The sequence below is a fragment of the Trachypithecus francoisi genome, unplaced genomic scaffold (genome assembly GCF_009764315.1).
Source record: "Trachypithecus francoisi isolate TF-2019V2 unplaced genomic scaffold, Tfra_2.0 Lachesis_group16, whole genome shotgun sequence".
In the NCBI taxonomy this organism is placed as follows: domain Eukaryota; kingdom Metazoa; phylum Chordata; class Mammalia; order Primates; family Cercopithecidae; genus Trachypithecus; species Trachypithecus francoisi.
In genome coordinates, this window is record NW_022681461.1 from 21,222,795 (window position 1) to 21,242,159 (window position 19,365).

The window sequence follows — 19,365 nt, forward strand, 5'->3', positions numbered from 1 at the left end:
CATTGAGAACATTAATAGACTTGCATTCAATTAATTCACAAATAGAAGAAATGTTTAAAATATTTCATTTTAGGGCTGGGCACAGTGGCTCACACCTGCAATCCCAGCACTTTGGGACGCCAAGGTGGGCAGATCACCCGAGGTCGGGAGGTTGAGACCAACCTGACCAACATGGAGAAACCCCGTTTCTACTAAAAATACAAAATTAGCCAGGCGTGGTGGCACATGTCTGTAATCTCAGCTACTCGGGAGGCTGAGGCAGGAGAATCGCTTGAACCCAGGAGGCGGAAGTTGTGGTGAGCTGAGATCATGCCATTGCACTCCAGCCTGGGCAACAAGAGTGAAACTCCGTCTCAAAAAAAAAAAAAATCCATTCAGCTAGGAAGCTAGGAGCACTGTATTTTTCCATCTATACAGGTCTTCTGTTATCTTCGTATAGTTCCTGCACACATGCTCAGTTTGTCTATAAATGTGACAAAGCTTGTTGCCACAATGAATGGTGATATACTACAATTATATCTTAAAGCGATCTTTGTCTATTGACTTTTGGATATCTGGAGGTTTTTGCTAATTTTATATTAATTCTAAGATGAGATTCCTAGGCTTTCTACTTGGACCATTATATCATCTGCAATAATAACAACAGTTTTTTCTTTCCCAATAGTTGTAATTCATTTCCAGTTTGGGTCTTACTGCCTTAAAACATTGTATCAATATTCTGATGACAAGCCCTGAAAACATTAAAGCACATATTAAAAACAAAATCTTTCACAAGCAGGCTTATAAGGGATATGTAAAGCTTTCAAGCTATAGAGAAAAATCTGAAATTCATCAGTGTTGCCACTTTCTAGAATCTGTTTCATCTAACTTAGGGCTCTTAAAGAGCACCCGGAAGTGTTTAATAGATCCGGTGTGACAATATTTGGAGCCGGCACTCAATATTGGGGACATGGGGTCCCTTTTCCCTCAGCTGTGCCCATCACATTCAAATCAACAGCGGGTGATAGCTCCTATTAATCTTCACTACTAACTGGAAAACTGTTCTCTTTCTTCAGTAGACACAGTTGAAGTGTCTAATGTCCTGGAATGCAATACTGGCCATTCTTCTAAAGCCTCCCAGTAATCTTTTTGCATAATCTGTGTTAGTTTTTGACATACTCTCTTCCCCTCTGACATTTGTGCCTTGAGAATGAATCTTACTTTTAATCACTACTTGCACACACTCATTTGTTACAAAGTACATCAACTACCAAATTTAACATTTGAGTGCTGGCTGCTAACAGAAAAAGGAATAAAAAATTTGTGCAGACAAGGCCTTGGTTTCTGAATGGCTGATTTTAATGGTGATATGACTGATTCTAACTGCATTCCATCGCGCCCACATTCAAAAGAGTAAAACTCACGGTGACCATGTTTATCATGAAATAGTATCGCATTTATTTTAAACTGATGGTACCCAACTTACTTAAAAATCCTAAGAGGCTTAACCGTTTTTCAACTTTACCACAGTGCACAAGTGATATGCATTCAGTAGAAATCATACTTTGAGTACCTATACAATCATTTTTTTTTTTCCACTTTCAGGACAGTATTCAGTAAATAACGAGCTATTCAACACTTTATTATAAAATAGGCTTTGTGTTCAATGGTTTTGCCCAACTGCAGGCTAAATGTTCTGAGAACATTTAAGGTAGGCTAGGCTAAGTTATGATTTCAAGTTAGAGATATTCAATTCATTTTCAATATGATATTTTCAAATTATAACAGGTTTACTGGGACCTACCCACATCGTAAGTTGAGGAGTATCTCTATTTAATATAGTGAGAAATTATTTTTATTTTTCCGAACAACTGAAAAAGTCCAATTCAATCGACCCTACAGAGGAAACGAAATGAACCATGGCCTCTTCTTACCCAAATCACTACAAAAGAAAACCTACTTGCTATTTAAGTGAACTGTACTGAATAAATGACATAAATATATGTTTAGAAACAACAAGGCTCCGTTTTCAAGGCTGAGTGGCTGTTTACTGAGTTCTGGGAAGAGCTTCAGTAACTGCCTGTAAAATAAAGAACAATTTTTATTAACTCTTGTCCTTAGTAAGAAAGATATAAATCTTGATGCAATACTCATTAACTAGAATCCTTCCATTACAAAATTTTTGTTCATTTATGTTTAAGGACTTTTTGTTTGTTTGTTTGTTTTTGGAGATAAGAGTTTCACTGTCACCCAGACTGGAGTGGTGGTGGGATCTCAGCTCACTGCAACCTCCACCTCCTGGGTTCAAGAGATTCTCCTGCCTCAGCCTCCCGGGATTACAGATGCAAACCTGGTTAACTTTTTTTTTTTTCCTATTTTCAGTAGAGATGGGGTTTCATCATGTTGACCAGGCTGGTCTTGAAATCCTGAAGATTACAGGTGTGAGTCACTGTGCCTGGCCATGTGGACCTTGGAGACACAGATTCTAAAATCCTATTTTTACATTTGTGATGAAGAAAAAAATCCCTCAAAACCTGTCAATTTAAATATAAATCAGATGTAGTCACACATAATAAACATGCTAAGATAAATAACTTTGTATATTTGTAATTTTCAGAAATTTTAATTTCCAATTTTGCTAAGTTCAAAAATACATACGACATAAAGCAAACAGGGCACAATGTTAACACCAGGTGAGGGTTATAGGGTGTTTACTACTGTTTTACTTTTGCTGTAGATTTGCGATTTTTCAAAATAAAAAATGAAAAAATGTTTATAAGACAAAGTGTATGTCACTGAGTATCACTAGTTTTAGAGTAAAAAAGTGCCCTGTCGGCCGGGCGCGGTGGTTCAAGCCTGTAATCCCAGCACTTTGGGAGGCCGAGACGGGCGGATCACGAGGTCAGGAGATCGAGACCATCCTGGCTAACACGGTGAAACACCGTCTCTACTAAAAAATACAAAAAACTAGCCGGGCGAGGTGGCAGGCGCCTGCAGTCCCAGCTACTCGGGAGGCTGAGGCAGGAGAATGGCGTGAACCCGGGAGGCGGAGCTTGCAGTGAGCTGAGATCTGGCCACTGCACTCTAGCCCGGGAGACAGAGCAAAACTCCGTCTCAAAAAAAAAGTGCCCTGTCTTATAGGTAAAAACTTTTCTGCTAAGAGAAGCATGGGAGAAATATTTGACATGCATTAAAGGAAAAAACTGGTTTAGAAGCCAATAAAGAGAGAACACACTGCAGGTACCGCCCCTATCAATATTATCTCTTGAGTTTTCAAAACATGTTCCTCTTGCTCCAACAGACTCCCATGCTAATCATGCAAAAACACAGCAATCGACCAACTTCCACATTTACAAATGATAATAAAAGTTTAAAAACATCTCTCTCAATAAGATGAAAATTATTTTCTGACTTTGAGGAATAAAACAGGTTTTCTCAGTTGAATGCCTTAAAACTGTCTAATACTCTGAATTTCTCACGTACTATTTAATTTGGCTATGTTTTAAAAATACAGCACATGATTTTAATTCTTGTTTAAAGTCTAATGCTAAATGACAAAGCCCCACAGTTCCTGGCAGCTTGTTTGCTGAACAGTATCAACACGGCAAAATTATAAGAACTTCTTTTTAAGATTTCAATGTACTTTGAGATGTGAGACAGCATTACAGCAATCCCAAATTGTCTGTCTTATGATGAAAATGGAGAGAGTAAAAATTGTATGCTGTGAATGATACCAAAAACTAAAAAAAAAATCTGTCCCAAACTTAAAGTTCCCTTCCCAGGCCTTCCAATAGGCCATGTGGAATGACCACACACTTCTTTCCTCCTCATGGAAGGTTGAGAAAGGAGGAAACTTACAACCAGGGGCAGGTAATGGGAAGACCCAAGGATAGGGCCAAGTCCTTTCAAATGAAGACACAGGTGACAGTGGGATAAAACAATCCTGGGAGGTTGGACACAAGTAGACTCAATGAGCAACAGCCTTAATTTTGGGGATGGTGTCAGTGCTGGTTTTTACACTCATCACTGGCATCAGAAATGGTTTAAATACATTCCTTTTCTCCTCCCTCCCACTCCCCAGCCCCTCAAACCTATATCATCCTTTCTGTCTTAGTTTTCTGTACTAATTACTGGCAGTCAGATTGCAGAGACAATAATTTAGGGTCCAGTGAAAGTAAATTTTTACACAGCTTGATAGCAGTCTGGGGAGACTGAGGAAAGGAAGATAGAGGCAAATTTCTAGAAAAATGGAGTGTTTCTCTTCGTAGAAGCTATAAATTTTTTTAAAAAAAAGATGTCTTAACTTTGCTAATAACCTAAGATGATTTGTAGAAATTAACTAAAGTAGAAATCGTCATTTTTTGGTTTTTGAAAATGTGTGCATTGTTGCAAGCAAAAATAACACAAAAACAATGTTAAATCAAGCCCATTTTAAGCTCCCTGAGATGACATACAGAGACAAACTACACAGTACAGTATTAGAGCAGAAAATAAATTATTTACAAAAATCACTTAGAGTAAAATCAAATTTCCATTTCAACAAATATAACATCAGATTAACTGTATCCTTGATTATTTGTTGCTGTAAGTTTATTCATACCAGAAAAATGGTCACATTTAAAATTCTCAAAATAGTTTTGGCACAGGTCACATCTTCTCATTTTGCTAAGTCCCTGAGCACTTTGAACAGGCTGACTTTATGCACCGGCCTTTTCGCCATCCACCCTGGTCCCCTCTTTCCAGAATGCCTTGCTACCTGCTCTGGCCTCAAGGCTACCTTTACCCCTCCCATCATTAACTCTAGATGAGCATTTAATGTTATCACTTTTCTAGCTAATGGTGCTCTGCAGAAACCATGCAGCTTCTCTGATAAGATCTAGAGTCCCCGCCCCAAAAAGGAGCTCATACCATCTTCCCGATGCTCACTGACAAGGAAGGGGAAACAGATAAGGGTACGTTTTGTGTATCTTTCTTATTATTCATAAAGTTGCCTGTAATGGTCAGTGTTTTAATGTCTCCAAAGCTTTATGCCTCAAATGCTCATCCAAACACTGGATGGCAAAGAGGTCAACATCCACGTCAAACTTATTGGCAAACAAGTGGTGGTTGCGCAGCATCCAGTTCAAGTCACCAGCTCCAAAAATGCACACCGAGCGCACGTGGACCCCATCGCAGGGAGGGTAGGGGGCACCCTTGGAAACATCACCCTCAAAGTATTGCCACTTGACAAACCTGGCAACTGCTTGCATGTCAGACAAATCGTACTTATGGCTGGCAGAAAGTGAGCCCGGGACTTCAGGAATCCTCTGGATGGTTGCCCAGAGATACTCATCAGGGCTGTATGTGTCTTGCGCCCACTCCATAAACTTTTGGAGTTTTTCATTCTGTAGTACATACCCCACATACTCTCTACTGACCACAAAGTAGGCACTGCCAGAAAAAAGAGGTGTTTCGAGCGGAGGAAGCATTTTGACAGTCCCTGTGTTTGTCAGCTTTCCATTAATGACCTCATACCGCTTTTTCCACCTTTCTTCTTTATGGGATGGCATCCTCTCCGTTTCCAGGCTGTTTTCTCCCATTAACAACTTCAGCTTCCTGACAATTTCTAGGTTGGTTTTAATAGGAAAATCCATACCACAAAGATTTATCAAGTACTTCCAGTTTGCACTCATTGCATAGAGGTCCTTCATGCAGTTAAGGTCAGCCTGAACCCGGCTCCACGATGCATAAACCACACTCTCCAATCGGCTGGCCACAAAGACATTACTGAAACAGGAAGCGATGCCTATCACTGCAGCTAAATAGGAATCCTCGGATTTTGTGTCCACATGAATGCAATAGAAATTCTGAGGCATATAGATGGCCCTCAGCAGCCTGTCAAGCATTTCAATCTTGTGATGAACCACTATAGAATATGCTATTGGATACTCTGCCTCTTCTTTACTAAGGGGTTCTACAATATATTTGCGTCTCTTGATGAAAGAAGTACAGTCACTGGTCATGTTTATATAGTCGTCAGGTGTCCACCGAGGGCGCTTTTTAAATTTCACTGTTAGGATCTCAAGCTTTACCTTTTGGATTTCATTTACATCACCCTGTAAAACTTTGGTGCAATTAATATCACTACTAGGATTCTCCCCAGCAAGCTCCAAGTGTCTGACACTTACAAATTGGGGCTTTTGATGAATCCTTAAAACGGAGAAGGTGATTAGGGAAAAAATAAGAACCACAAAGTAGTATTTAGTGGGATAAGAAAAAAGTCTCCTTCGCAGCAACTTCCTCAGCATTTCAAACAATAATCAGGGATTTTCGTTGTGAAGGGCAGTCTTCTATGCTCAAGCACCAGTGATTTCTTCCTCCGTTGTGACCTTGAAGGTTGTCAGTTTGCATTTATCAGAGCTGCAACGGCATCTTGAAATGAAGAACAGCACCGAAATAAAAGAAGCAATTATAAATATATAATATATATATATATATATATATATATATATATGCATGTATGTATGTATGCATGTAGAGAGAGAGACAGAGAGTTTCACAATAAATCTTCTCAGGCTCAAAAACTGTCCTCTTTGCTACGAGATCAGGTTTAAAACAAAAACAAAGTGGCTGAATCAGAGGAAAAGGGTTAGTAGTACAGGAAGCTCACAGTCTCTAGTATTTATACCACAGATTGAAAAAGAAAACAAAAGAAAAAACAAACTCCAAATCCCAGTACCTGGATGCACTACAATATCTAACAACAGGTATTTTACCTCTCTGGTATGTTGAGGTGCAAAACCATAGTGGGTGACCTAGGTAATAATGATTGAACAGTCTATAGTTAGTCAGTTTCTGACACTGTGCCAGAATTAGCACCCCTTGTCTTGAAATCGTTAGTAATTTAAGTTCCTCCTGACATCTTTTAATGTCCATTAGCTGGTGTCAGCAGCCCTAAAAGAGATCAGATCCATTCTGCTTTTTGCTGATTTAGGATTTGGGGCATACTTAGGGAGAAGTTTGGAAATGGTTGTCACTTTTTTTTTTGAGACAGAGTCTTGCCCTGTCGCCCAGGCTGGAGTGCAGTGGCGATCTCGGCTCATTGCAAGCTCCGCCTCCCGGGTTCACGCCATTCTCCTGCCTCAGCCTCCCGAGTAGCTGGGACTACAGGCACCCACCACAATGCCCGGCTAATTTTTTTTATTTTTATTTTTATTTTTGGTAGAGACGGGGTTTCACCGTGTTAGCCAGGATGGTCTCGATCTCCTGACCTTGTGATCTGCCCGCCTTGGCCTCCCAAAGTGCTGGGATTACAGGCGTGAGCCACTGTGCCTGGCCGGAAATGGTTGTGACTTCTAAGAATCTTTGGAGGAAGGGCAAGTCAACGGAATTTTCAAATTGGATTGAAAAGGCTCAGATGAAACCAGGCCCAATTTTGGACTGTGTTGGGTTGGTCTCACAGTGAGTTTAGTTCCATGCCAGACACTACAAGAAAACAAAATATTCATAATCCAAAAGAGAGATACAGCTTGCGTTTTCTGCATTAATTATAAGAGACTGCAATAACTAAGTCTTGCAGAAAACAATAGTGTATACAAATTGTAATTTATGACAGACCTTCATCTATATTCAAATTTTAGGAACACAACCCACTTTTACTATGTAAAATGCTTACAAACATTAAATAGCTTTGTTTTCAAAAATTAATTTTATAACTTGGCAATTGGTTCTACAGCTGATAAGCGCTGCTGTTCTAAAAAAAGAAAGCCAAATACTACCAATTTGACCATTATAAATCTGTTTATAACAAGATTTCTAGAGATTTGACACTAGTTTTTAACGCCAGAAACTTAACTATTTCATTAGGAAATGAGTTGTGAATAGTAATAATACAAATAAAAATGAATAAATGACCATCATTAATATAAAATAGTATTAAGAAAAGTATTTAGACTTTTTACCATTTAAAAGTAAGGACAGTCTGAATCACTTAGTGCTGATTCCAGGTGACATCCTGTCCCATTCTGAGCACTTCGCCTGCTGTCAGGTGTATTAAGTGTCCGGGCATCCAGTGATAATGATGTGTTCCATGAGGCTTTAAAGAAATCTGTGAAATTAAAAACCAATGTGTGAAGGGATACATATGAACATATAGTATTCACACACTCAGAAAATATGTTGGTGAACTAATCCTACATGTTTACTTTCTTTCTCAAAATTATGGGTGGTTAACTTTCCTCTTTTAAAATTTCCTTCCCTCTAGTCTTACTTATTTTTCTAATTCTATGTTTGTGGATTGCTAAAGATTTGAAAACATCCTGAAATTTAGGTTAAGTTCTTTGAAAGAAAACTCTAGCAGCATTTCCCTTAATGCATACCAAGGAACAGTTTAGTGGTGCAGTGTGATTAGAAAATGCAACATATCCTTTCCCCCACTGTGAAGATTCCCAATGCTCACTGGCAAATTAATGTCAATCCTGCAGCTGAATTTGCTGCTCATCTCATTTTCTTCTAACAATCTTGATCACCACCCCGCTTCCACACCTCTACTAGAAAGCCACCATGGGGAGCTTCTGTAACAATATATAAGAATTTCAACCACTAAAATATCAAAACACTACACAAAGTATGCCTTTAAGTAATTCCTGCCCCTTACAGGTTCAAGGCATGTAAGGAAATCTCTATGGAATCATCAGCAGACCACTAACTAACCGAGAGAGACTTGAGTGGGTCTCACATAACAAAGAATATAAACTTCAGACAACTGCTCGAGGAAAGTCACTAAACAAACAAATAACAAAAACAACAAACCCTGGTCAGGGTAGGTAGGGGTAGAGGTCTGATTTCCATGGTGGACACACTATAAACTATCCTGTTTCAACAAAAAAAAAAATTACAAGGCATGCAAAGAAACACAAAAGTCTGGTCCACTTACAGGGGGTGGAACAAACAAAGCAGTCAATAAAAATGTCCCCAAGGAAGCCCAGGCATTGGATTTAATAAATACTTGAAATCAGCTCTTATAAGTATGTTCATAGAACTAAATAACTGAAAGAAAGCATGAGAATGGTATCTAACCAAATGGAGAAATTCAATGGAATGTACAACACAAAGAGTGAACCCTTAATAATAATAATATATATAACAAGTTTGGGGAGGTAGAAAAATAGTTGAAAAAATAATGTATCAATAATTAATAATAATGCATAAATATTGGCTTAATTGTAAAAAATGTACCACACTAATTTAAAATATTAATAACAGAAGAAACAGTGAGGGGGTAAATGGAAACTCTCTGTACTTTCTGTGTAATTTTTCTGTAAACATAAAACTACTCTAAAAATAGTCTATTAATATTGAAACAAAAATTAATTTGCACATCCAAGAAGTTCAATGAGCTGCTAAGAGGATAAACTCAGATACCCTCACCTAGACACTTCAAAATCAAACTGCTGAAAGGACAAAAGATTTTGAAAGTGGTAAAGAAAAGTGATTATACAACAAATCCTGAAAATGATTAACAACTTCAAATAAAAAACAATGGAGACCAGAAGACAGTGAGCGACATATTCAACGTGCAGAAAGAAAGACTGTTGGCTAGGTGTGGTGGCTCATGGCTGTAATCCCAGCACTTTGGGAGGCTGAGGCGGGTGGCTCACTTGAGGTCAGGAGTTTGAGACCAGCCTGGTCAACATGGTGAAACCCTGTCTCTTCCTAAAAATACAAAAATTAGCCAGGCATAGTGGTGCATGCCTGTAATCCCAGCTACTCGAGAGGCAGAGACAGGAGAATCGCTTGAACCTGGGTGGTGGAAGTTGCAGTGAGCCAGGATCATGCCACTGCACTTCAGCCTGGGCAACAGAGGAAAACTCCATCTCTAAAAAAAAGGACTGCTAACCAAAAATTCCATAATGAGCAAAATCATTCAAAACAATGAGAAATTGGGATACTCCCAGATAAATAAAACAAATACAATTTATCACTAGCAGCCTTACCCTTCAAGAAATACTAAATGAAGATATTCAGGTAGAAATGAAAAGATTCTAGACAGCAACTCAAATCCACATGAAAAAATATAAAGCAGCAGTAAAAGTATATATATATATATATACATACACCTTTATATATATATATATAAAGTAAATATATATAAAGTATATAAAGTATATATAAAGTAAATATATATAAAGTATGTATTTATAGGCAAATTTATAGTATGAATGTAATGTTCTTCGTAATTCTCTTCTCATCTGATTTACAGCTACATTAATTTATGATGACAAAACTGTGTTGACAGTCTTATAATGTGTACATTACATATATATATTTTTTTATTTTTTATTTTTGAGATGGATTTTGCTCTTGTTGCCCATGCTGGAGTGCAGTGGTGCAATCTTGGCTCAATGCAACCTCCAGCTCCCAGGTTCAAGCAATTCTGCTTCAGCCTCCTGAGCGGCTGAGAGTACAGGCACCCGCCATCACAGCTGGCTAATTTTTGTATTTTTAGTAGAGATGGGGTTTCACCATGTTGGCCAGGCTGGTCTGGAACTCCTGACCTCAGGTGATCTGCCTGCCTTGGCCTCCTAAAGTGCTGGGATTACAGGGGTGAGCCACTGTGCCCGGCCCTAATGTATTTTTTTTATCTCACTGAATGGATAAATTGGAACCATCATAAATTGCTGGTAGAAATGTAAATGCTTGGTGAAGCTGCTTTAGAATGTTTCGTCGGTCCACAGAAAATTAAAACTAGAGTTACCATACGACCTAGCTGTTCCACTATTAGGTATATACCCAAGAGAAATGAAAACATATTTTCATGCAAAAACTTGTATACAAATGTTCATAATGGCATTATTACTAACTAAAGTAGTGGAAGCAAGCCAAATGACCGTGAACTGAAGAACTGATAAACAAAATGTGGCATATACATAAAATGGGATATCATATGGGTATAATAAGAAATGAAGGTCTCACACATGTTCCATACAATGTACATCAAGAACCTAGAAAACATTAGGCTAAGTAACACTCATTTACTATATAATTCTGTTTATATTAAGTGTCCGGAAAAAGCAAATCCATATAGACAGAAAGTAGATGAGTGTCTGCCAGGGGCTGGGGACATGGGGGAATGGCAACGACTACTGGTAGGTACAAAAGTTTCCTTTGAAAGTTCTCTAAGTAGATGGTGGAGATTGATGTAGAACTTTGTGAACATATTGCAGACTTTAAAAGGGTAAACATATGGTAAGTGAATATCTCAATAAAGCTATTATTAGAATAATAACAATAAAGTTCCCCATAGTAAACAGATTTTAAGTTAGAAATTGTGATACCACTGAGTTTCAGGGCTTTTTTTAACTATGAGAACTAGAATCATCTTAAACAGGATTTTACAGAATGTGGGTACGCGAAAGGGTCACCCCAAAATCCATATAGAAAATACAAAGTTCAGAACCAAACCCTTGGATCTCACCTCAAAAAATCACAGGTCTTTACCACTGTCGTCTACATCCTAAACAGCCAACATGCTTTGAAAAATACTTTTTACAACGTAAAATCACTAGTTTTGGGTTTTAATAAGATGGATAAGTGTCTATAAAGGAGGTAAATATGTGAGAAAACAGTGTCTATAAAGGAGGTAAATATGTGAGAAAGCATTATTTTATTAATAATGCTTTTGATTTTGTCTATTTATCATCAGGGTGAATAGAAAAGTCAAATCATTAAGAGGAATTGTAATTAACCAACCTAAGTTCAAGACATAGAACGTTTTCTTAAGTAAAACTCGGTTAAGAATCAGAAGAGTGAAAGGAAAATGAGATTTCATAGCCAAAGAGATTTCCAAGAAGAAGAGAAGTTTAAAGGGAAGTAAAAATATGCACATGCTATACTATTTTAATGCAATTTTAATTACCAAAAATTACTTAGTTTAAGCACACCCACACAAGGAATGAATAACAAAATAATTAAATAACAAAAATGTGGCCATGGGTAGTTAACACTGCTCAGCCCAATGTTCCTTCACCTTTATATTTCACTCAGGAAGTATACTCACTGAAGAATATCTGGTGGGATATGCCAGTGAGGGCAACTACAGAAGAGTAAGAAACATTCTAAATGACAAAAGCTCACGAATTCTGGGAAAGTAAGAAAAACGCAAGACCCAAACCACACTAAGCCTCACTTGCTCAAGGCCTACACAACCCAACAACTGTCCTGGGGCATGTCCTGAAGAAGGTCCCTCATTGCACACTGGTCCTTTCCTGGAAGAGGAGACTTCCTTATGGACACCACCCTATATAATTTTAAGTAGAACACATAACCTAAGAAGAAATGCAAAATGAAATAATTCTACTGTGAGTAGGAACAGAGGAAAGCCAGTACCTGAAAGCAATGGTTCTTGGTACGTGACTTTTAAGACCAAGAAGTACAAGAATACTAAATTCTAAGAATACTGAAAATAAATACTGACCTGTTATACAGTCAATAAGAAGGAAAGCTAGTCAAGGAAGGGAACAAGAAGATAGGCATCGCATGCCCCTAAGGTGACGATATGGTCACTAGAAGTGTTCCAACACAAAGAGAGTAAGCACCGCCATATAGAAAGGGTGCCACTGAGTGCTTAATGGAGTGGGAAGACAGACAAAATGACCTCAGGGAGAGGGAGACAGCAGGCAGGAATCAAACTGGAAAAGCAGATGGATGAGAGGAAACTGAAAAAGCAGATGCACAAATCCCAGGCTGACAGGCGGGAAAGAACAGACCAGCTCTATTTACACTGCAGGATCTTCAAAGGGTGCAGGAACTAGTGCTGGTTGCACAGATCCCTCTGAAGCCGGGCTGCGGGAGTGATGGAGGAGTAGTGTTGCTTTGTTTTTTGTTTTTTTTTGTTTTGTTTAAAGTATCCACTAGTAGCTGTTTACAAAGCAGCTGGGTTTCTACCTCAAACTTGGCAAAGACCCACCCAAGATGTAGTCTCTGCAGAGGCTCTCCCTTCCAGGGCACACCAGGCTTAATGGAAAGCAGTTCCCATCCAGAAAACAGTGGGACCCAGGCACAGTGAATATCCTTCTCCATTTCCAGCTTGCTTATCCCTAGTAGTTCCCAGAATTTTGATTGTCAGCCCAGGACAGGAATTTTTTTTTTTTTTTTTTTTTTTTACTGGGGATCCAACTATGCCAAGAGAAAGAAGGCTTAAATATCTTGCTTAAATTGGGAGTTCCCCAAATGGTCAAAGGAAACATACTGTTTAGAGAGAAGAAAACTACCACTAACATCCTCAGGATATAGAAAACTACCACTAACATCCTCAGGATGTTAAAAAATATGTTAAAGTTATATATATAAAGTTAAAATATGTTAAAATTAAAATATATAAAGTTAAAAATATGTTAAAAAAATTAACGAGGTACAACAAATTTTCTGAAGACAGCCAGGCCAACATTTTCACTCAACATTTTCTTCTGCTATATGACCTTGCCACTCCCCAATCAAGAAGTAGTCAAATTCCCTCCCTCTTAAATTTAAGAGGCCTTATTGAGAGGTGAAGTCAGCGGGACTTCTTGGGTCGAGGATTATAAATGCACCAATCAGTGCTCTGTGTCTAGCTAGAGAATTGTAAATGCACCAATCAGCTTTCTGTAAAAATGGACCAATCAGCACTGTGTAAAATGGACCAATCAGCATTCTGTAAAATGGACCAATCAGCAGGACATAGGCGGGGCCAAATAAGGGAATAAAAGCTGGCCACCCAAGCCAGCAGCAGCAACCCCTTCTAGTCCCCTTCCACACTGTGTAAGCTTTGTTCTTTCACTCTTCACAATAAATATTGCTGTTGCTCACTCTTTGGGTCCGCACCACCTTTAAGAGCTGTAACACTCACCGCAAAGGTCCACGGCTTCACTCATGAAGTCAGTGAGACCATGAACCCACTGCAAAGAAGAAACTCTGGACACAGCTGAAGGAACAAACTCCGGACACACCATCTTTAAGAGCTGTAACACTCACCACGAAGGTCCACGGCTTTATTCTTGAAGTCAGCAAGACCAAGAACTCACCAGAAGGAACCAACCCTGGACATATCTTGGTGACCATGAAGGGACCATCATCAAGTGGTGAATACCATTGGACCCCTTTCGCTTGCTATTCTGTCCTATTTTTCCTCAGAATTCGGGGGCTAAATACCGGGCACCTGTTGGCCAGTTAAAAGTGACTAGCGCGGCCACCAGACTAAAGATATGGGTGTCAGGTTTTCTGGGAAAGGGCTCTCTAACAACCTTCGACTCTTCAGATTTGGGAGCATTGGTTTGCCTGGAACCAGCTTCCACTTTTCCTGTACTTCCAGGCTGAGCCAAGGGTCGAAAGAGAGGAAAGCCATTCAGATGCGGAGTCCTGACAGAAAGTTGGTTGACCCTGCAGCCATGAGCGGAACTCTCCAAGTCACATTACCCAAGTAAGACTCGCCCATCTATCCTATCTATCCTGACCCTTGCCTCCTGAGTCCTAACACCTGTCAGACAAACTTCTTCTCACCTCTCTTCTCCGAGACTAGTCCCTCTTCTAAAAACCACTCCCTGTCTCTGGTGCTTTTCTAGTTTCTCCTATAAGAATGGAGCTGGGCGACATGACTTCTCCCCTTTCTAGGTCCCATGACAGCCATCTTGCTATTACCTTTGGGCCCTATATTTTTAACCTCCCTGTCAAATTTGTTTCCTCTAGGATTGAGGCCATCAAGTTACAGATGGTCTTACAAATGGAACCCCAAATGAGCTCAACTAACAACTTCTATTGAGGACCCCTGGACCAACCTGCTGGCCCTTCAACTGGCCTAAAGAGTTCCCCTCTGGAGGACACTACAACTGCAAGGCCCCTTCTTCACCCCTATCCAGCAGGGAGCAGATAGAGTGATCATCACCCAATTCCCAACAGCAGTTGGGGTGTCCTGTTTAGAGGCGGAATTGAGAGGTGAAGCCAGCTGGACTTCCTACATCAAGTGGGCAGTTGGAGAACTTTTCTGTCTAGCTAGAGGATTGTGAACACACTAATCAGTGCTCTGTGTCTAGCTAGAGGATTGTAAATGCACCAATCAGCATTCTGTAAAACTGGACAAATCAGTACTGTGTAAAATGTACCAATCAGCACTCTGTTAAATGGACCAATCAGCAGAACATGGGTAGAGCCCAATAAGGGAATAAAAGCTGGACACCTGAGCCAGCAGCGGCAACTCGCTCGGGTCCCCTTCCATGCTGTGGAAGCTTTGTTCTTTCGCTCTTCACAATAAATCTTGCTGCTGCTCACTCTTTGGGTCCTCACTACCTTTAAGAGCTGTAACACTCATTGCGAAGGTGTGCGGCTTCATTCTTGAAGTTATAGTGAGACCAAGAACCCACGGGAAGGAACCATCTCTGGACACATTATGATTATGGTTTGACCAATAGAGTTTGGCAAAAGAAATGCTATGTGACCATCAAGGTCAGGTCATGTAAAACCATGCAGCTTCCACCCAGTTGTCTTGAAAAATGTGCTCTCTAGACAGAAGCTCCCTTTTAGAACCAGCTTCCATGCTGTAAGAAGCCACATGGAGAGACCAGATATAGGTACCCAAGTCAACTGTTCCAGCTAAGCCCTGTCTTCAAGTCATCCCAGCCCAGATGTCAGACATGTGAGTGAAGAAGCCATCAGATGACTACAGCCCCTAGTCACTCCAGTCTTCACTGAATTCTTGACCAACAGAATGTGTGAGCAAAAAAATAAAATGATATTGTTGTATCTTACTACATTTGAAGTGGTTTGCCTCACAGCAACAGATGACTAGAACAAACAGGAAACCACATAAATAGAACAAATAGTAAATAAAAAGAGCCCTTGAAAATTATTAACATGATAGCAAACATGAAAAACCTGGCCAGGTGTGGTGGCTCGGGCTGGGCACAGTGGCTCACACCTGTAATCTCAGCACTTGGGGAGGACAAGGCGGACAGATCAACCAAAGTCAGGAGTTTGGGACCAGCCTGGCCAACATGATGAAACCCTGTTTCTACTAACAAAATTAGCTGGGCGTGATGGTGTGTGCCTGTAATCCCAGCTACTTGGGAGGCTGAGACAGTACAATTGCTTGAACCCAGGAGGAGGAGGTTGTAGTGAGCCAAGAGTGTGCCATTGCACTCCCGCCTGAGCAACAGAGCAAGACTCCAGCTAAAAAGAAAAAGAGAAACTCAATAGAAGGGTCGGAAGATAAAGTGAGAAACACTCTCAGGGAGTAGAGCAAATGGACAAACTGAGGGATGAGAAAATAAGAGAAAACATACAGTCATTTAGAGAACCAGATCGGAGACCCACCATATATGAATAACAAGAGCTCCAGAAAAAGAAAACAGAAGAAAAAGAAAAATGGAAGGAAGTCGTCAACTAAATAGACTATTTCCCAAAATGAAAGAATAGTTTCTAGATTGCAAAATCTCCTAGGGTATCAGCACAGTGGATGACAACAGACCCACACCAAGATGTATTCATTAATCATGAAATATCAGAACAATGGGAGGAAGAATACTGCATATACTTTCAGGGGAGGGGGGAAACTAACCCGCATAAAATGGATTCAGAAGCAGAATGTCTTCACCCTTCACAAAAACCAGCCACAGAAACCAGGAGACAGTGGAGTAATGCCTTAAAAGTGCTAAAGAAAACAATCCCAGCTAAGAATTCTCATAATCAGATGAACTAATCAAAGTAAGGGTAAAGCTGGATGTGGTGGCTAATGCCTGTAATCCCAGCATTTTGGGAGGCAGACGAAGGTGGATTACTTGAGGTGAGGAGTTCGAGACCAGCCTAGCCAAGATGGTGAAACCCTATTTCTACTAAAAATACAAAAAGAATTAGCCAGGCATGGTGGCACACACCTGTAATCCCAGATACTTGGGAAGCTGAGGCAGGAGAATCACTTGAACCTGGGATGCAGAGGTTTGTGGTGAGGCAAGATTGTGCCACTGCACTCCAGCCTAAGGGACACAGGGAGACTCCATCTCAAAAAAAAAAAAAAAAGTAAGGGTAAATAAACACATATTAAGACAGGCAAGGTATCAAAATATATACTTTTAAGTACCTTTCCTCAGAAAGCTACTGGAGAATGAGTTATATTCAGTAATTATTAACCAGGTGCCATGGCTCATGCCTCTGATCCTAGCACTTTGGGATGTGGAGGCGGGTGGATCACCTGAACCCAGGAGTTCAAGACCAGCCTGGGCAACATGGAGAGACCCTGTCTCTACAAAAAATATGAAATTATCTGCATGTGGTGGTGTGCACCTGTAGTCCCAGCTACTCAGGGGGCTGAGGTGGGAGGATCACCTGAGCCCAGGAGGTCAAGGCTGCACTAAGCCATGATCGTGCCACTGCACTCCAGCCTGGGCAACAGGAGTGAGACCCTGTCTCAAATATATATATGTATTATTAACCAAGAAAGGAGAGGACGTTAGTAAGAATCAAAAAGGAGATCTAACCGAAGAGGAAAGAAAAGGGAATCCCCAGGTCAAGGAACATCTTGGCCATATAACAAGCCAACAGAAAACCACAGCAGACTGGAACCAGTCAGAAGGCCCTGGGAGAGACATCTTCAAGAAGACAAAACTGGCCGGGCATGGTGGCTCATGCCTACATATGCACGTAAGCATATGCACACATCTATGCCTAAGCAAACCGCTGATGGATAAACCTGGGTCACCAACCTACTGCCCTTCAGCAGCAGGAAGCATGGTCTAAGTTCATTTGGCTTCTAGTCCCAGTGAATACTTTTCAATTTCACTGACTCCCCAAGGACTATTGTTCTGTGTCCCAGAGGCTGCTGTGACTGGAGCAAAATACCAACTACTGTGTTTGATGTCAAAGCCATGCCAGTTATCTCGAAGGACTATGACCCAAGTGAGGGAGCCCAAATGCCACCCAAGGCAGGTCAAGGGAAGGAGCAGGAAGCAGATAAGATTTCAAGGCAAAGGCCTTGCCATTCAGGGTGGAGTTCTTTCTGGCCAATTGCACTTTCATAGCCTCATCTCATCTCAGGGTATTTGGTCTCTGTCCCCACCATATCCTTGCCCTGCTTGGAGGGTAGTCGCTGACACCTGACTGCTGTCTGTGCCTCCCTGCAGTGAGCTGCTTAGTTCCTCTGTGGTCTCACACTGAACAAACAGCTGAGACCCTAACTGTGGCTGGCCATGAGGAACCAGCCAAGTTCTTCTGCTAAAAATTTAGATCTACTGTCTTTTTTTTTTTTTTTTTTTTTTTAGTAGAGATGAGGGTCTCACCATTGTTGCCAGGCTGGTCTCGAACTCCTGACCGCAAGTGATGCACCCACCTCTGCCTTCCAAAGCGCTGGGATTGTAGGCATGAGCCACCGTACCCAGCCCTATTCTTTCTTCTGACCGCCAGAGAAGAGTTCTGTTTCTATTTCCCCACACTTGCAGGGACTGAAGATATCTAAAAGCATACTCTGTTTAAGATAAAATGATAATAAGCAATTTTTCAAGAAAAGCCTAAGTCCCTCAAACACAAAGAATATAACTGAAGTAATAGCATCAAAAATTTGAAAGTTAGAGGTAGTGAATGATAACTGCCCACTGCACTCCAGCCTGGGCAACAGAGTGAGATCTCAGAAAGCTGAATCCTAAAGCAGACTATGGTGAAAGCTGACACCGTGCAATTTACAGCCCACCTTCTGCTGAAGGGTAGACTAAAATAGAGCAATGCTTTCCAAATTCTTAAGGAAAACTATTTTCAATTTGGAATTCTAAGTAGCCAGCCAAGCTATTGGTAGAATGTGATGTAACAGAAAGGCATTTTTATACCAGTAAAGTCACAGGCACCTTTCTCAGCAGGTTACTATGAGAAGCATACCACTAAAAGATGAAATTCACCAGCAACTGTAAGAGCATTAACATCACTAACCTGGAGTGCTTAATATGCTCTGGAATTCTTCTAAATGACTTACCTGTATTAACATATAGAATCTTCAGGCCGGGCGCGGTGGCTCAAGCCTGTAATCCCAGCACTTTGGGAGGCCGAGGCGGGCGGATCGCAAGGTCAGGAGATCGAGACCATCCTGGCTAACACGGTGAAACCCCGTCTCTACTAAAAAAAAAAAAAAAAAAAAAAAAAAAAATACAAAAAACTAGCCGGGCGAGGTGGCGGGCGCCTGTAGTCCCAGCTACTCGGGAGGCTGAGGCAGGAGAATGGCGTGAACCCGGGAGGCGGAGCTTGCAGTGAGCTGAGATCTGGCCACTGCACTCCAGCTTGGGTGACAGAGCGAGACTCCATCTCAAAAAAAAAAAAAAAAAAGAATCTTCAGGAGAATGCTACATAGAAAGTATTATTTTCCAGATGAGGAAACTGAGGCATAAAGAGGTTAAATAGCTC

The 19,365-nt window shown here is 40.6% G+C and overlaps 1 protein-coding gene across 9 annotated transcripts in view; it reads right to left on the bottom strand.

The window, feature by feature from the left end:
* Positions 1-19,365, bottom strand: part of GCNT1 (glucosaminyl (N-acetyl) transferase 1) — a 127,197-nt gene that overhangs the window by 13,476 nt on the left and 94,356 nt on the right. For 6 of the 9 annotated variants that reach the window (XM_033237068.1, XM_033237063.1, XM_033237067.1 and 3 more), the window contains 2 exons: positions 7,920-8,065; positions 4,268-6,390 (listed from right to left, as the gene is read on the bottom strand). In XM_033237068.1, coding sequence (XP_033092959.1) covers positions 4,980-6,266 — 1,287 coding nt within the window. In that variant the 5' untranslated portion in view covers positions 6,267-6,390; positions 7,920-8,065 and the 3' untranslated portion in view covers positions 4,268-4,979. Of the gene's footprint in view, positions 1-4,267; positions 6,391-7,919; positions 8,066-16,859; positions 16,883-19,365 lie in introns of those variants that run through there. The other 3 variants (XR_004443412.1, XR_004443411.1, XM_033237064.1) reach the window with 2 other exon arrangements.